We start from the raw sequence: 19,302 nt of genomic DNA on the forward strand, positions 1-19,302 counted from the left end.
GCTGCCATGTTTCTCCTAGTCATCTGTGGGTGCTAGTGGCCAACAGCCTTCGAATGGGGGGTCTCCACACCCCAGTGCCCCCTTCCCTGCTCAGAGTGTCCTGAGCAGAGGCGGAGTAGACCTTCTGCTTCTCCCACAACTTTTTCGCTCCTCGGTTGATAAGATTAGTCACAGAGCATCCCACTGGCAGGTGACTCCTAAGAGATTCTGGTCCCCTTCCTTAATTTTTGAGTGAGAGTGATTCTGGGGAGGGGCCTGGGGAATTAGCAGCAGGTGCCCCAGTCATGAAAGGGGAAACCATGGCTGTTCTCCAACTCTGAGAACTCACAATGACCAAAATAGGAAGACTTGGACTCCACCTGCTCATTTCACTCCACTTCCCATGGGTTAAAATAAGGAGAAAATGAGCCATTTCCAGAGGGTGGCCCAAAGACATCAGTAAACCATGTGGGTTTGGACTTGAAAGATTTTCTAGCAGGAAAAAGCTCATGTAGGAGAGACTATTAACTCAGTGTTTTCCTTTGAGCTTATTTTTATTTTCTACTTATAATTGTAATCCAACAAACAGTATTTTCTGCATTTGATATGAGAGCCCTCCGTAACCAAGTGAGTAATTTCCAGATGGTACCAGAGAAAAATCCCTCGACCAAGAGTCAAGACTTGGTTTTCGATCTGTTCCTGAGATGCTGGGTGGTCTTGGCCAAGACTGTTCCATCCCTGGGTCCCCATATTACCTCCTGTGAAATACTTGACTGCATAGCGCGGACTCCTGCAGCCTAATAGTATATGCTTCTACTTCATTTGCACAGAAACACTTACTGAGTGCCTACTGTGTACCTTGCACTCTTTGGCGCCCCGGAGATAGTTAGAAACCTCAATAAAGGTTTACTTTAAAGGAAGATCATGGTCTTAGTACACCTTGTACTTACGTAACAAACCCCAGTTTAAAATGCTTTGCAGCACATGGGTAAGGCCAGCCCAGGATGAATGTGGTGTTTATTTTTGCTTTTTGTCAGTTATTACTGCCAAGATCAATCAGAATCTTCACAAAAGATGAGATACTGAGTTGGAGAAAAGTAGAAGAAAGGTGAGTGGAGGAAAAGCATGTGTGGCCGAGGGAACCATGGTATACAGGGGCTTGGAAACATGAGAGAATTGAAATGTTGCAAACCAGTTCTTGGAAAAGAAACGAAGAGTCCTGCCCATAAAAAGAGAAATAAAAATGAAACCAGGTGGGGAGATAAAGAGGAATTTTGCAGCTCTTGCCATTTTCCTGGACAAAGTTAACAAGCAATAGTGATGGCTTTTAACATCCCTCCCTTCACTCTGGCTGACTTTGTTTCAAAGAAAGAGCTGTTGGCCCAGAGACAGCCACCCAGAAGCTCATGCACAAAGACAGAGACGGTGTGTGGCGGGGACCACAAGTTAATAGCCTAGAATGGGATGCAGGCATCCCCCAGATCATGGGCTCAGAGCTGGGAGGAAAAGAGGTACCCTTGTGTGAGCTTCCCCAGGAGACAGTAGGGTTCATGAGGGCAGAGGCAGAATCTTACTTCTTTCTCGTCTCCCAACCATCTGCAAAATAATATATAAATACTAAATATCAACTTCATTGAATTACAAAGTGCTGGCAAAAATCTTTGTGATTAAGAATAGTTCTATCCAGGTTTAAAAAAAAGGCAGTATTTCTTTTTTTTAAGATTTTATTTACTTGAGAAAGAGAGAGTGAGCAAGAAAGCACAAGCCAGGAGGAAAGGCAGAGAGAGAAGCAGACTGCCCCCCCACCTTTTTTAAGATTTTATTTGTTGAGAGAAAGAAAAAGGCAGTATTTCTTAAAGAAAGACACCAACGTAGAAAGGCTCTCACATCTCGGGGCTGTCTCTGTAGGAGCACCGAGTATCTGCCTTAAAATTTAAGTTGACTCTTCCCCAGGAATCTGCTGTTTCCATTTACCCTACTGCCTAAGACAGTGGTTCTCAAACTGTGACATGTGTCAGAATCGCCTGGAAAGTTAGGAAAGAACATTAAGATTCAGGTTCATTGACACAAGACAGGGCCCAGGCCTCTGCATTTGACTAAATTGCCTAGGAAATTTGAATGACTACCAAAATTTGAGAACCATGGTCCTAAAATTTGTTTTTAAAAGAAACCTTGTAGCTTTTATTTATTTATTTTTATTTATTTTTATTTTTTTATTGTTATGTTAATCACCATATATTACATTATTAGTTTTTGGTGCAGTGTTCCATGATTCATTGTTTGTTCATAACACCCAGTGCTCCATGCAGAACGTGCCCTCCTCAATACCCATCACCAGGATAACCAACCCCCCCCCTCCCCTCTAGAACCCTCAGTTTGTTTTTCAGAGGAAACCTTGTAGCTTTTAATGGGAGCTTTTTAAATGGTGCTCTGTGACTCTACGCGCAGACACGCACTCAAGTCTTCCACCTTGATCAGAGCTCCTGTCACAGACAAATCCCCCATTTCACTGCCATGTGATTTTCTACTCAGTTTTCCCAGCAGAACTCATAAATTACCGTCTATTTAGTGACATGGTCACAATAATATTTGCTCTCCTGATGCCACTCTGAGTAGACGTCATTAGTCATCCTCTCCTTACTTCTCGATCCACATTTATAATCCCTAAGGCATGGGCTTTTCAGCACAGAAAGAGGCGTTTGTTGCAAGCTTGGGCTCTGCCGGGGCCACCACAAACTCATACAGCTCCTTAGGGTGAAAGAGCAAAAGGCACACCTGTCTCGAGATACTTGTTCATAATATATACAGAAATGTGTTGTGTCTACCAGATGTGTGATGCTCCCTCAGACATGGCGCTCTTGCATTGTGCACAACCAGTACAGCCATCCATGGTGGCCCTTCCCATCCACCAGCTAGCCATGGACTTCAGGAAATGTGGGTGCTGACTGAACTCATGGACCTCTGTGGAGACCAGACCTGTAGCTTCCAACAGCTCCACGAAACTCTCATTTCTTGAATACTTGGTCTTACTTGTCCTGGTTTGTCCGGGATGGTCCCAGTTTTAAAATGAAAATCCTACATCCCGGAGAGCCCTTTGGTCAAGGGAAACCAGGGTGGATGTGGCAAGGAGCCCCCATCTTTGGTCTTATGACAATAAATTGGATGTTTGTGATCAAAGGGAGGCAAAAAGTGAATTCCAGAAGTAAGCCACAGGTGCTTGAGAGCACATCCTTAGGCAAGACTGGGATGGAAGAGCTTCCAAACACCTGTGCACTAGGCACGGGGTGAGGAACCCACCACAGTTACTTGGGTAGTCACTAATCATCACCAAACTCCATGAGGTGTATTTGTTTTTCTTTTTTAATTTACATGCTATCAGATCCATTTGGGGGGGCAGAGGTATACAGTTCCATAAGTTTTAAGAAATGCATAGAATCACATAAACCCCAAGAAACATAAGCGTTCCATCGGCAAAAAATTCCCCATGCTGCCCCATAAAGTCAAACCCTTGCCCCACCCCTAACCTGAAGGGTGAATTTTTTTTTTTCTTTTTAGCGTGGTAGGCTATAAACCATTCTTAGTGCTCACTATTTTGAGCGCTGAGCATAGAAATAGCCACTTCCTCTGTGCCTCCACGTCACAGGTACGGCAGCTGGATCTGGCGCGAGCAGGCCCAGCATCTGCAGAGCAGCTGTCCCCACCCACCCCCCTCCCCCGCCCCCCACCCAGCCTGCAGGCCAGGCTCAGAAACATGGCAGGGCTGGGAAGGGCGTTTTATTGACTTAATTTCCAGAAAAGTCCATTGAGACTTGGAGTGACAAAATATCCCCTCTAGTCTAGTCTGCCTTTTGCAAAGCCCTGCCGTTTCCCTGACTCATAGGCACCGTTGGTGGGCAAGAGGTATTCTTTTTTTTTTTTTTTTAATTTTTTATTGTTATGTTAATCACCATATATTACATCATTAGTTTTTGATGCAGTGTTCCATGATTCATTGTTTGTTCATAACACCCAGTGCACCATGCAAAACGTGCCCTCCTCAATACCCATCACCAGGCTAACCCATCTCCCCACCCCCCTACCCTCTAGAACCCTCAGTTTGTTTTTCAGAGTCCATACTCCCCTTTTCTTCCTCTCCTGTTATCTTCTTCTTTTCCTTTTTTCTTAAAATATGTTGCGTTATTTGTTTCAGAAGTACAGATCTGTGATTCAACAGTCTTGCACAATTCACAGCGCTCACCGTAGCACATACCCTCCCCAATGTCTATCACCCAGCCATCCCATCCCTCCCACCCCCAACCACTCCAGTAACACTCAGTTTGTTTCCTGAGATTAAGAATTCCTCATATCAGTGAGGTCATGTGATACATGTCTTTCTCTGATTGACTTATTTCACTCAGCATAACACCCTCCAGTTCCATCCACGTCGTTGCAAATGGCAAGATCTCATTCCTTTTGATGGCTGCATAATATTCCATTGTGTATATATACCACATCTTCTTTATCCATGGGCAAGAGGTATTCTTGACAAGAAAAATGAATGAAAAACCCAGGGGACAGAGTGCCTCCTTGGTGGGGACTCTCTGGAGTCTTCCCTGCGGCGAGAGAATGCCGAGGTGGGCAGGGTCATGGGGAAGTCCTGGCAGGCAGGACTGCTCATGGAGGAAGTAGCCCTCAGTTGTGCCCTGAGGCAGTAGCCAGGAAGTGCCTGGTCAGCCTTCCCTGGGTCTGGTTGTGCTGCACCCCAGGGCATATCATATCCAGTTATCTCCAAGGATACAGTCAAACCAAAGGGAGTAAGAGGGGCATCATAACTGGCAGAATCAGCCGAGGATAGGGGGTGAACAGGGAAATGAAATGTGGGCCCCTGATGCAGCCCTGGGAGCCTCTGTGGACACTCTCAGCCTTAGACTGCAGGTGCGTTGCTCTTCAAAGCTCTGTGTTCCGACATTTCACTATTTGGGCACAACCGAAAGAGGCTTAGGTACAAAAAAGAGTGTGCAGAGAAGGATGGCAAGCTTCAGAAAGCACCCTCCTCTCTCAGGAGAGCCAAACCAACAGGTAGAAGGAAGCAGCTAAGCATCAGGGGCAAATCTTGGTTAGAGCAGGGAACTAAAATAATTAAGTGGGGAAGCTGAGGGAGGCTGCACAGTCCCATGGACTGACTCAGCACAGCAGGGCCTAAAAAGCCTGTGACCCCCTCCGGGGTCTCTCTAGGTACATGGAGTGTCTGGCTTACTGAGCTCCGTGGCTGGGAGCGAGGCTAGATGGGTGAGTGGGTGGGTCGCAGACACAGGGAGGGTTAGTCTGGACTAGGCACCAGATCAGAATTTTATCCTCAAGTCTATGGCCCCTGGCAGCAAGGATGAAGGGAGGAGGGTTCACGAGACAAGAGCTCCAAGCCACTTATCATGCTGCTGGTACTGGCTCAGCCTCCTCATCTGAAAGCATGTCCAAAGCATGTGCACTGACATAGAATAAAGCTCATATTCTTCGTGGTGGTTCACCAACTGCCATTCCTCACCACACCCTCACCATCCACATCATGCGTCGCTTGCTTGCTCTTATTCTCTAGACCCCAGAGAGCACCCCCACTTCAAGCTCCAGAACACACGGAGCTCATTCCACCTCAGCACCTCTGCACTTGCTCTTGTCTCAGCCCTGGAATACTCTTCCCCCAGCTCTTGCCACGGCTGGCTTCTGCTCATCATTTAGTGTCCAGCCCAAATGCGTCAATGAGAAACACGTAGGAACACACCTGGAGTGGAGCAAGCTAGGTTTAAATACTGTAGGACATCTCAGCAAGAGGACGTGAGAAGGGGCTCCGAGACTGTGGGCCGTGTTGGGTGATGTGGGGCTTTGTTCTGGAATGGGCATCATTAGGCAGTGGTAAGATTGGGGACCTTAATGAAGCTAGCTCTAATAAGGGGACACCGGACAGAGGCTAAAGCTATAAGTGGTAAAGGAACAGTGGTCACTCCTCCTAACCAGGATAGGGGGAGGTTTGGTCATATTTTTTTTTGGCTTGGACAATATTCATACTGTTTCTGTGTTTAGTTAGGACTATGCAGTGGTCGTGTTTATGCCTTGCCCCATCCTGGTCTCAGAGTAGCCTCGTCTGTTGTTGGTGTTCTGTGAAATTGTTTATGTTCAACAGTAAGACACGGGGTCTGGCTGTGGGTGCCAGGCCAGCTACTCCTTTCCTTCTCAAATGTCACCTTTTCAAATGGTCCCACGCAGTCCACTCTACCTGAAGTAGTCCCTTGTTCCCACACATTGTCTACGCTGACACCTTATTTATTGCCTTTACAGCACTGGGATATACTGGCTTATACACAGTAATTATCTTGTCTATTTATTGTTTGCACCTTCCCACAACTAGAACTAAGTTCCTGAGATCTTGTGTGCCACGTCCATTGCTATTATTTCTAGGACCTAACACAGTGCCTAGCACCCAGATAGTCGCCATGGAAGGGAGGGAGAGAGGGAGGGCGGGAAGGAGGGAGGAGGGGCGGAAGGAAGGTGGATTCACTCAGCTCGTGTTCTTAGGCGAGTCATTGCCTGTTTCTAGACCTCACTTTGTCAATCTCTATAGTGAGGCAGTGGTTTTCTCAGAAGATCCTTCCAGGTCTGACTTTTGAGGATTCGATGAATACCACCGCTCAGACCTCCAGGGCTTAGGACACCCCCAAATGCATCCTTCAGGACATCCACAAATGATTGCCTTAGAAAAGCAACACTGCTGAAGAATAGAAAACATTTCCACACTCAGCGGAGAGTGTAAAAATAGAGCTCGCACTCTCGGGAGAAGAGAATGAGAAGAGGAAAGAGGAGATTGATAATGGATGAATATAATGAGATGGCAATTTTGGTTTGAAAAGAATGTGATTAGCTCCTAATGACCGCCGCCATTCCCTGGTCAATCTACTGTAACTAGCCACTAATGTAAAAATAATGCCCCTCGGCTGCCTCACTTTGAAGATGGAGATGAGTCTCCCTTTCATACTTTTACCCCTTCGTATTTTCTTTTTTCCTTCAAGAGATCATCCCTATTATATTGCAGCTCCCTCAAAAGGGAAATGGCTATGTGATCAAAGTCTGCCAATTGGGGGGTCATTACTGCTCACTCCTAGGTGGCTCTGTTAGGCCTTGCCCCCTCTACCTTGGTCAATAGCATCCCAGACCAGGCTCACACCTCCTCCCCCCAAGCCCCACTCAGGGACACAGAGGCTCCCAGGGCTGCATCAGGGGCCCACGTGGTTTCCCAAAGAAGGGCCACTTATCACAACCGCTTTGTTTAGCTTAAGATTTTTTCAGAGGATATCAGCATGCTGGGTGCCTCCTGAAGGGTATGGTCTGGATGTTGAGACAGCTCCCAAATTGTGCCATTTAAGGACTCGGGGTGGACAGCGATCTTCATCACATCTCTGCAGTGTCGCAGCACAGGGGTGGATGCTAATTCTGTGGGTCGCCCATAGCACAGGGCAAAGGCAAAGTACACAGAGGCAGAGGAAACAAAATCCTGCCCAAACTGTCCGTAAGTGAGACAGGAAGCATTGTGAGGTAGTGAGCTCTCCGTCACTGAGGGTATCCAAGTAGCAGATGCTACGGATCAGCTTGTCCACTGCCCAGAAGGCCACTGTGGAAGGGAACACAACCAGGTAATTTTCAAGGTCACTTATACCTCTGAGATCAAAGAGACTGCACAGAAGCTACCTTACCCACCAATGTTTCCAACCATCTGTCCAATCCATTCATTTATTCTAAAGGGGATTCAGGTACATATGAAGTACAGGCCAGTATTGGGTTCTGGAGAGACAGAAATGAATAAGATGCTGCCCTTTTCCCGGAGTAGCCCATCATCAAGTTGGGAGACAAGACTTTCAAATTATTGGATATAAAGGAGTCCATCTAATAATAGAAGCGACCGACCAGCTGGGGATGAAATGGAGTGGTGGTGGGAGGGTAAGCAGGGAAGTTTTCACAAACCAGAAGATGCTTGAAATGGGTTTTAAAGGGTATGTAGGAGTAGGAGTCTTCCAGGCAGACTCGGGTGAAAGAGAATTTCAGGCAGAGGGAACAGCATATATAAAGTCAGTCTCAGAAGTTTGAAGCACCTGAAACTGTCTGTGGCCTTGTGTTTAGTTCCTTATCTTTGGAATATTAATATAAGGGCAAGAAATGAGGCTGGAGGGGCATGTAGGGTGAACTCATTAGGGACCTTGTATTAAAGACTAGAATTTATACTGAAGATGATGGCAAGGGGAGTAACTGGGTCCTATTCACATTTTAGAAAGATCTCTCTGATTACAGTTGAGAATGGATTGGAGGAGACAAAACCAAAGCAAGAGAAACCAGTGAGGAGACTCGTGAGAGTGTTTCTCCAGGTAAATTCACTATTTGCAAGAACCATGGCTGTGCCTTAGAATCACCCAGGGAGTTTAAACCCTGCCGACGGCCTGCGTCCCATCCCCAGAGAGTCTGACTGTGGCTTTGGAAGTTTTAAAGCCTCCCTCAGATGATTCAAATGTACAGCCATAACAAAACTTTCAGCAAATTATAACTGAAACCCTAGCCCATGGTAGGTTCTCAACAGATTTTTTTCCCCAAAATGATTATGAAAATATTTGGACTGTCCTATTCTTGGCTTCATATCACTTTGGGGTGGATATAATGGAATGAACAGTTGGCTTTTATCACAGAAGGTTTCAGGTAGAACATCCACCCCCAGAATATCCGCTTAAACCTTGAGAAGTCCAGTGTTACTGCTGAGACAGTCACAGCCCACCATGGCGGAGAGCCAGGACTCTGTGGGCCTGGCAATTGTCTGCAACAGCTGGTGCCACTGGGCTGGCCAGGAGGATGAGGCCCTAGGGCTGGAATCTGAGCTCTAAGAGTTCCATGCAAAAAGCAAGAACCGTTTGCAATCAAGAGCTGTCCTACACCAGTGGCAAGGGCGGTGCAGGGTGATGGTCATTTGTAATGAGGAAGGAGGGGGAAGACGACAAAGAGAAAAAGGAGAGACAGGCCCTCCGTTTGTAAAGTTAAGCACTTTCCTCTCTCCGTGGCATTTTTGTCACACTCAGATTTAGGGCAGAGATTGGGAAGACAATCTAGTACCCCGCTTCTGAAACCCTGGGGAAAGTGAGATTGGAGAACACAGCTTAGCCAGACCACCCAGACAAGGGCCTCCCACCCCATCTCCATTCCATCTAGAATGGCGAGGTAGCAGAATGAGCACTAGTTCTACCTACCCAACCACTGTAGAGTTGAGGATCATGGTCACGCTTCTAGAAAAAAGGTCGGCAGAGTGCAGCCACAGGCTAAATCCACCCCAGCACCTGTTTTCGTAAATGAAGTTTCATCAGAACATAGCCACGCCCATTTGTTAGCGTTTTGTCTGTCACTGCGTTCACTCCGCAACCAGAGTATGAGTGGCGGCGTGGCACGGAGTACTTGGCCTACAAAGCCCATGCTGCCCATTCTCTGACCCATTACAGAAAGTTTGCCTACCTCTTCTCTAGAAGACCCACCCAGGTTGGCTTAACACATGGGAGACTGGAAGCAAGAAAGGGGGTACTGTGCATGATTTGGGCTTTTCACAGGCACTGGTCCTGCCTGCCTATGAAACACAGCCCACTGATGGAATTTCTGACCGTTCGGCTTACAGACTGCTTATTGGGGCTGAACCTCGTAAGGGATGGATGGAAAAAGGCAAGGCCAGTGTAACAAGATGAGTGGATGCTCCTTTCCCCTGAGCTGCAGACAGGGAGCTGTGTAGACTAAAGGTATTGCAGGTCCAGCCCCAGAAGCAGTGCAGGGCCCACGAGCGGGGCATTTGGCCCACGCCACAGGGTGCGGGGTGGAAACAGTAATCAAAATGTGGCCAGGTCTTCATGCTTCTGGAGCTTTCCTACAGCTGTTCCTGCTCCCCTGAATGCCCATCTTCATTCTCTGTGAGAGAAGCAACTTCACCCTCCCCTGTGTTTCCATAACTCTTGGCTAATAACTCTGTTAATCGTTCCACATGGTTGTGGACTTGTCTGTCTCCTCTTGGGTTGTTGACTCCCAATTCCTCCCCCAGCTCTGACTGTGAGCTTCTATGTCCAACTTCCTACTCAGCATTATCAGCTTGGATGTCGACTAGTCATCTCAAACGTGGCCCCTGCTACACTGTTCTCACTGTGTGGGACGTGGCAAGAAGCACACAGCACTCAGCAAGGGCCAGGCACTGTTCTAAGCACTCGATGTGCCCAGAGCACAACACGTAATTCCTGCCTCCCCGGTCTCTTTCTCCCCTTGTATTTCTTCTCCATCTCTGCAAATGCCACGGCTCTCCACTCACTTCTTCAAGCCAACAGTCTAGGAGCCAGCCTTCATCCCTCTCTCCTTCAGAGTCCACACCGACAGCAGATGTGTTGGCCTGCCTCTGCCCCCTCTACACTCATGTTCCCATGCACGCTCACCCACTGCCCGCTGCCTAGAAGAACCTGTGGCTTGTTGCCCAAGGACTTTCTTAGAGAATATGCACAGCTTACCTGCAGAGCATGGCAGAAGTGCCAAGGGATTTCCTAAGCATTGTCCTCAACCAATGGTCGATGGGAATTGGTGGGTAAATACCCCAACATGGGGTGGGCCTGTGAGATTAAACCCCAGGTGTACACGGTGCTGACGTGTTCACTGAGATCCTTGGACTGACTTCCTTCCCATGTTTCTATCATTTCCCTCGCTCTCCCACCCATGCTCCTTAGGATTGCCTCCGAAGAAGATCTCGTATTCAAATCCTTGTTTCCAAGTCTGCTTCTGAGGCAACCAAAATCTACCGTATTCAACTGAACATCCTGAAAATAATCACTTCTAGCTACATCTACTGACACCGTCCTGGTAAAGGGGCCAAGGTGCCCTCATCTCTTACCTGGACCATTGCAACAGCTTCCTAACTGATCTCCCTCCTTCCTCCCCAGGCCTCCTAAGAGCCTGCATCCCGTACATGAGCCAGAATGTAAAACCTAAATCAGATCAGCTAACTGCACTGCTCAAAACCCTCCAAAGGCTTTCCATCTCACTTAGAATGATACCCAACTCGTTACCAGTGACCACAATACCTTCTAGAGCCTGAACTGTCCCAGCCCATCCAGTTGCTCCCACCACTGCTCCCCCTGCCTCACCCTTGAATACGGTCATTTGGTTACCTCTTTTGCACCTGCTCTTCCCTCTGCCTGGAAAGCACGTCCTGCTTTTGGCACAACTGGCTTTTTCACATGATTAAGGAGTTAGGTTAAGTGTTCCCTTCTCAAAGAAGCCCTCCCAGACTGTATAATCTGAAGAAATTCTCATCCTCCATCACTGTCCCTTCCCCCTGATTAATCTTCTTCATAGCACTTTCCACGATCTGAAATTATATATGTTTGCTCTTTTACTTGCGGTGTTGCCCAGTTGACTGGAAGCTCAAAGGGGACTTTGCCTATTTCTCTGTATCCTGAGTACCTATAACAGTGCCAAATACATATTAGGGACTCAATAAATACCTGTCGAATGAATGAATGAGTTAATGAGCAAATGACTCCTGTACTGGGCCAGATTTGGACTCTTGACACACAGAAGGCATCCATGACATTTGAGTCAATGAACGAGTGGGTAAGTCCATAAAGGGGCCAAGTCTACATTCTCCCCAGGCCACATCCAAGAACATGGAGACCTTTATACCGAGTGACCCATCCCAGTGGATCTGATCCCCCCCACCCCCCGACTCATCTACACATGGAGAAAGCCCCTATCTCAGGCCATTCTAACCATTCTTCCTCTTTTAGGCCTTACCAGAGGGGCAGACAGCTTCGTGGGACACAGCCAAAGAGGATGAAAACCGCAATAAGAATCGATACGGAAACATCATATCCTGTAAGAGCCTTGAGGGTTTGGGGAGCAGCCAGCTCAGGGCCCAGAGGAGCCCAAGGCTACTCTGGTCACACAAGGGGCAGGGTTTAAGGCATCATGACTTCTGCTGGCCCCCACTGCTAGGGGGGCAGGTGTTGTAAGGTGAGTGTCTGCCACACAGGCCCTGCGTTGGCCAAGACACTTGGTGGCCCTGAGCCTGCAGGAGGAAAACGTGTTTTGTGCAGAGACTGGGGAGGCATGCAAGGTCATTGCCTTTTGCTCGACGAGCTTTAACATTCCTGTAATCACCCCTGATACGTGGTTTGATGAAGGCAGTGATGCGGAGCGGTTAGAGCCCTGTGGAGTCAGACTGCCTGGGCTTCTATCCCGGCTATGGGGCCCTGGGCAAGTTACCTGACCTCTCTAAGCTTCAGTTTTTTTCCCTTGGAAATGATACAAACAACAAAGACAGGGTCATTTTAAAAAGGTACATGAACCTTTGCCCGGTGCTTGGCACCATTACTCTAGCCTTAGAGTTAGTTTCTCGTGGTCACTGAAGATCAGTACAGACAAATAATTCCACATTTATTTATTTTTTTAAGGATTTTATTTATTTATTTGCTAGACAAGCGAGAGAGGGAACACAAGCAGGGGGAGTGGGAGAGGGAGAAGCAGGCTTCCCGCCGAGCAGGGAGCCCGATGCAGGGCTCGATCCCAGGACCCTGGGATCACGACCCGAGCCGAAGGCAGACGCTTAATGAATGAGCCACTCAGGCACCCCAATTCCACCTTCTTTTAACCAGAAATCACTGAATACCCATCTGGGGACATGGGATAAACTGGGTTGGTGGGGGGCTGGGCATGATCAGATGTCCAGTTTTGAAAGATCACTAGGGTCACTGATTGGAAGGGTGGATTAGAGTGGGAGAGACTGGAGGCAGAGGGACTGGTCAGGAGGCTACTGCAGTGGTCCCAGCGAGGGACAATGAGGCCTGAACAAGGACAGTGCCAACATTTGTGTGTGACTGTGCATAATATTCAGTGCTAGACGGTGAGGCAGGGAGAGAGGCGTAGGTCACACGGTATCATCACTGCCAAATATTGGTATGTACAACCTTCAAAGCAGCATAAATACAGAGAGGACAAAGTTACCCCATACAAAATGTTGAGCGCATGGTCTGATTAGAACAGAGTTGACAACAGCTTTTGTCTGCCGTGGTGTACTCAGCCTGGACCTTTTGACATCTCACCAATTGTGTGCATTGCATTTCTCATCTTAGCTCTCAGGATTACTCCGTCTAGCCAAAAACAGAGGGAAAAAAAGACCTTGAATAACAAATTTTTTCTAGCACAGTTCAGTGTTTTGTTTTGTTTAACTGTCTAGACATTGCCTAAGAAAAAAACTTGGAGGAAGAAAACATAAGATACAGGCAGCTTGCAAAGGAAGAAAGAGGCAGAAGTTTTAGCTTAGCTGTTTCCTGTGCTGATTTAGGAATGGGCTATGAATGGTAGAACTAATCAGAAAACATTTATAATTTGTCTCTTGGAAGATAGTAATGCAGGCAGCAAGATTTCTTGCAAGTGAAGTGTTGGAAAGAGATGCCCGAACCATCAGGAAGTGTGTTATTAAGACCCATAACTCGTGGGCTTCCGTTGAGCCAGGCCCTGTGCTGGACCCTCAGTCTCTGCTCCCACGGAGCTGCTGTGCTGGGCACAGGTAGCTGCTCACTCTGACCGTCCTCTGCTCGAGCACTGTGCATACCATTCCCTAAGATATCTGGCCACTTGTTCGTTCCCCCTTTCAGATTGTGAGTTTAGAGAGGGGCCACTAAATTATAGGCTGTGAGACCTTAGGCGATCACACCAAACCTTAATCGTCTCTCTGTAAATTGGGTACAATGATGTCTTCCTCCCGGGGCGTTGCGCAGATAAGAAAAGATAAATGACTAGAGCACACTGAAGAGCCTTTGCCTCCCTGAGAGACAAGGATATCCAGCCTGGGCCAGGTATCCACGCAAAAGCCTATGGGGGCTAAGGATGAAAAGCCACACCAAGCTGTCTGTCTTCCAGACTTCCCTGCTCATCCTTGGCACCCAGCACCTTTGCCCGAACCATTGTTAGCTCTCACCTGGACTCCGCCCAGCCTTCTTCCTACTGCTGCACATCTAATCTGACCCCCAACTTCCACCTATCTGATCTGACAGAAGCCAGAGGGACATCCTCAAAATGGGAATTGGATCATGTCATTTTCCTATTGAAAGCCCTTCAAATGACTTTTCTGCATTTCTAAGCACTCCTTATCCAAAAGCCCTCAGCCACCTCTCCACTGCCATTTCATATCATGTTCTCTCCGTCCCAGTTTCCTCAATTAAGCCACACTGATCTTCATTCAGTCCCTTGAGCTTTCTGTGCTCACTCATGCCACGGGGCCTTTGCACACACTGTGTACTCTATCAAAGTGCCCTTCCCGCCTCACTTTGCTCTACTAAGTTCTACTTATTCTTCAGATCCTTCTCGGTCATCACTTCTTCAGGGAATTCCTCTGGCCCTTCGAATTTGATCAAAACCCCATTATTCACTCCTTGGGCACAATGCCTGTCTTCTCCTTAACCCTCGTCATCGTTGTGATTTGAGAGGCATTTGGATGACTATCTGTTGACTGCCTGTTTTCCTCACTGGAATAGACACTCTGTGACAGCAGGAAGATGACTGTACTTCTGTGTCCCCAAACCTGGCATATGGTTGGGGCTCAGTAAATAGGAACTTAATGTTGGAAAGCAGACTCTCTGCAAGACCCCAAAGGGCTTCAGCCATGGACCTCTCCCTTCTGGCTTCTCAAATAAAGGAGAGAATACTCAGGAAGCATGGAGGGAGGTAAGCTGGAGCAGGATGACAGGGGGAACAATTATTTGCCAGTAGGAAGAAGCTACTGAGCCTGAGTGGGGGCAGAGAGACAGGACACAGGAAAGGGCTGGAAGAGAACCATCCTGTCCCGTGTGAGAGCTGCGTCCTGGAAGGCAGGATTCCAAGTAGCAAGGAAAACAATGAAGAGGATTGAACTCCATCACTGGGGGTGCAGAAGATGCTGTCAGCATGCATCCCACCCACACCCCACAGCCTCACCACCTGGTGTTTGGAACCAGCAGGCAGTCTGGCATCCTGGGCCAGGACTATGGTGAGCGAGCGAGGCACCCAGTGTGCAACATTCAAGGAGATGCCATGCTCGGCTGCATGACCCTGAGAGCAAGCGCCTCACTGAGGTGTGTGCCCTGGACACCTCACTTGCTTCCCCCTCATGGTGCCCTGTCTGCATCTCTTCACCTGAGAACCTGCTTCCAAGCTGGGGCAAGATAATCTGTGCAAAAGGCAGTCTTTCCCTAGCCGATGAAATAGCCCAGCTCCTTCCCATCCCACTGAGGGTGTGTTCTTCACCTTTTCCAGAGTTCCCTCAGGGCCTGGGCTGCCGTTTCCCACCGCAGGACCGGGCTGGAAAACTCCCCCTTGGGGCCTACCTTCTTTCGGCCGCTTCCCTGCCCCCCTTCCTGCTGGTGCCCCTGTTCCTGCATAAACTACGTGCACCAGGATCCTCCTCTCGCATCTCCTTCTTGGGAAACCCAAAGGAGGCAGAGGGAATTCAAACACCTAATGTTACCACCTTGACGGGCTCGAACAAACCTGAATCTCCTTTCTCACAGAAGGGTCAGTAATTCTACGGGACACTGCGGCCCGAGTGGGTCTGCACTCCCTAAAAAGGAGACAGGATCAGGCAACCCGTGCATTCAAAAACCCTGGAAGACATACCAAGGAGCCGAGCAAAGAAAGACTCCTAGAACTGGAACGAGAAAGGGAAAAGAGAGACGGCCCCGAGGAATGGAAAGCATTCCTGTCCTTGTATGTGTCCCTCCCAAAGGCAAAGTCTGTCGAGGCTTGATAAATAGAAATATTCTTGGCACAAGAAGAAAACGGGGTGTGATTAGCATCTTAAGGAACCCAGAGCTCTGGGAGGCTGGAGTGGAGGACAAAGGCCCAGGCCAGGAGGACAAAGAAGATAAAAGGGGAAGAGGGGGAGGGGAAGGCACTGCTTGCAAATGAAACAATGAAAGAGAAACCTTGGTTAAATTAGCCCTTTCTTCCAAATGAGGCTGTTTAGAATTTGGCAGCAGAGACAGTGGGGTTTCCAGGGGTGGGATGACCAGGAAATGAAAGGGAAGGAAGTGAGTGGAGATCCAGAACAAAGAGTTCTTTGCATTCAAGCAGCTCTGGGGCAGAGACTGTGGACAAGGGGAAATGTCAAGAATACCCCAGCGTTCCCATGTGGATGTTCTTTTGGAGGGGGCTTCCTGGGCTGGTGGGAAGAAGTTACAGCAAGGAGAGGAAGCGATCGCAGAGGTTGCAGATTTCATCAACTCTGTCAGGGTCCCAGCAGGAAACAGATGAGATGCTCAAGGAGGGGGATGTGAAGAGCTGAGGAAGTAAGCACACGTTGGTCACATTCTCTTTTGGTCCAGTTCCTACAGGGGCTTTCCATTGGCCAAATCCAACCCAAAACCAGAGGACAAGGGAATCTGCAGACTCAGTCCACTGGGCCCAGGTGTACCAGAATACTGGACATGGGCTCAGGCAGAGCCGGGTTCTAGTCTCGGTTCTGCCCTTGACTGGGTGCATGACCTTCGGTAAGGTCACTTCATCTCTCTGACCCTCAGTTTCTCCTCTCTCAGTGTACAGAGGGCAAATTAAGATGAATAACTACTGAATCCAAATCCGGTGTAGAGACTTTTAAACCCAGCTGAGACTTAGTCCAGCCTCTCTGAGTTCACTGGTGAGGAGTGATGGTCCAGAGATGTAGAGTCCCCGGCCCAGGTCACACAGCAAGTCTGTAGGACGGCCACACCCAGCCCTCCTGGCTTTTAGCTGCTGGGGTACCACGTGACCCTGGCAAGGAATCCTTCTGCATCAAGACACATCATGCTAAGGGCTCCAACCTCAGAACAAATGGCCGACTGGGATGAGCTCTTCAGACTCACTTCCGGGGGAGGAATTCAGGTTCCAAAACAAACCCAGAGGCTTTTCTCACAGTGGTTTCTCCGCTGATTCCTGGGAAGACAAAGTGGATGCCTTATCCAGTGCTTCTGACTCTCAGTCCGCCTTCTCCTTTTGGGGTCTCTGAGGCGGGGGTGGGACCCTACAGATGGGTCTTGGTACAGAAGTCGTCAGTGCCTTGGTTCATCAGAAGACTCGTTCTGGCCACTGGAGCCCTCTCTGCCTGCCTACAGGGCAAGCCAGAAGTGCCGAGAGATGAACCATCCCCAGGATCAGCCTTCAGCTGTTGACTGAGAGAGTGGGTGTGTGAGCACCCTGGCCTCTCTCCCCTGAGGCAGAAAAACGCACTGGAGCTTTCAGCAGAAAGAAGCCACAGTGGTCTGCAGTGGTAGCTTGCTTGACGACACACCCCTTACCAGATTCCTTCCTTTCTCCATCTCCTTCTCATTCCCTTCCCACTTCCGGGGATCACCTCCCATACCAAGTACTTGCGCTCAAGTCCTTGTCTCAGATTCTGCTTCCAAAGGAACCTGAATGAGAAACCTTCCTTCTCTCCAGAAAGTTCCCTTAGTGGCGTGTGGGCTGGACAGCCTGCTTAGGATGAAGCAGTAAATGCATCAGGTGGTCCTCTGTGCCTCTAACTTCTCCCGGTGCTCTGCCCCTCTATGCCTAACCCCTCTACATCCCCCCAAAGGCTCCAAGTAGGTCCCTGCAGAGGGAGAGCCACCCAACCTCAGCCGGCACAGAATGGGCACAGCAAGGAGGTACAGAGCCTTCCAGGCTGTTTCCCTCTCCTACCCCAGCCACCCTCTCTCTTGATAGCGGTAGTTCAATCAAGATTGAAGGTGCAGACCTTTAGCTTCAATGAGGTACCAGGCAGACTCAGTGGAATTGTCTGCCTCCTCCCTATCCACTCGTGCAAGATGATGGCATTAACATTTCCAATCCTTCTAGGAAATGATATTTCAGCTCCCCAGTTCATTGTAATGAGCCAAATCTCTTTTCTCTGAAAAATTGCACCTTTTCTTTACCCTCCTGAGTGCCCAGAAGACAGGAAGAAAGCACGTCGTATATCTAAGTGATAGTCTCTCCCCAGCCCCAACTCTCTCAAGTGATTCTCTTCTTAAGTGGATTCCACTTGGGAAGACCCATTTGTTGGGCTACTTTGCTGGGGGAGGAGGGGAGCAGAGGTTGTAGTTTGTTTGGAGAGTAAGAACGGCACACAAGAGGAAATAACACTCTCCTCCAGGGTGGGGATGTGGGTACAATGGGATTGGCAGTGTTGGAGTCAGAACTGTCATGGAAAGGGTGTGGGGGCAGTGGGTCTTGGGGTTTCAGGAGGAGTAGGGATCCCACCACTCTGTGAGAAAGTTCTCAATCTTATGCCTTCTCCTGAGTTGTTAAAACTTCTCGGAGCCTTGAGTTTCTCATCCATAAAATGGGGTGATAATACACACACACATACACACACACACACACCCCTACCTCACAGGATTGCCATGACAATCAAATGGCATAGCATCCATTAGCCTTCCAAAATAGTACCTGGAACATCGTACACACTCCACACAGATAAATTCCTCTGCCTCACCACCTAACACAAGGTGGGCATCTAGTCTCAGGACCCAATTCCAGAAGGATCTTTTGGTCTTTCCCAAGACAAATTGAAGTGAATAACGAGGGCACTTTGATGCTACATAATTGAACATTGATCTGCACACTCAAACCAGAGTGTGCATCAGCATCTCCTAGAGGACTTGTTAAAATACATATTTCTGGGCCCCACACCGGAGTTTCTGATTCAGCAGGTCTGGGCTGGGGCTTAAGAATTTGCATTTCTGACAAGCTCCCAGGCTTTGCTGATGCTATTAGGCAAGGGACTACATTTTGAGAACCACTGATCTAGAATAATAATTAAACTGAATTTACATACTTGAGTTCGATTTCTGACACCACACCAGGTGCCTTCCTATCTCACCTCTTTTAATCCTTGCAGTCCATCTGTAAAGGTAGATAGGATTTAGATGCTATAGTTGGATGAAGTGAGACTCAGGTAAGGTGAGGAACTTGCCCCAGGTGATGTGATTCGTGTATGACAGACGTCCCACTTGCCTCCAGAGTCTGCCGATCCCCTAGTCTCTCCTGCAGAGGCAGAACTGGCTGCCAATCTAGGGACAGGACAGAATGGGTCTGCAGGGGGGTAATGGATCAGCTATGGGGAAAGGGGGTATTTGAGCACAGGATCCAGGCACACCCTGCCGGTTCTGTGTAGAGGAAAGAGCCTTGGGTCCCAGGGCAGGTTACCTAAAATCAACTGTATGGCTATTAAGCAAGGGGTCCTGGCCCTTTCTCAGCCTCTCAGACACAAATACGAATTCATTTATTAAATAATTATTGAGTACCTGCCATGTG

The 19,302-nt window shown here is 48.5% G+C and overlaps 1 protein-coding gene and 1 non-coding gene across 2 annotated transcripts in view; one reads left to right on the top strand and one right to left on the bottom strand.

The window, feature by feature from the left end:
• PTPRT (protein tyrosine phosphatase receptor type T) overlaps positions 1 to 19,302 on the top strand; it is a 1,128,529-nt gene that overhangs the window by 1,037,549 nt on the left and 71,678 nt on the right. Inside the window, exon 18 of the mRNA XM_073880268.1 lies at positions 11,787 to 11,874. Coding sequence (XP_073736369.1) covers positions 11,787 to 11,874 — 88 coding nt within the window. The remainder of the gene's footprint in view (positions 1 to 11,786; positions 11,875 to 19,302) is intronic.
• On the bottom strand, positions 3,534 to 3,660 carry LOC112827139 (small nucleolar RNA SNORA43). Its single transcript, XR_003209159.1, has one exon. It is a non-coding gene; the product is annotated as a small nucleolar RNA SNORA43 (small nucleolar RNA).

Source organism: Callorhinus ursinus, unplaced genomic scaffold (assembly GCF_003265705.2).
Source record: "Callorhinus ursinus isolate GAN/ISIS: 27379988/994484 unplaced genomic scaffold, GSC_fseal_2.0 scaffold38, whole genome shotgun sequence".
NCBI classification, from domain to species: Eukaryota; Metazoa; Chordata; class Mammalia; order Carnivora; family Otariidae; genus Callorhinus; species Callorhinus ursinus.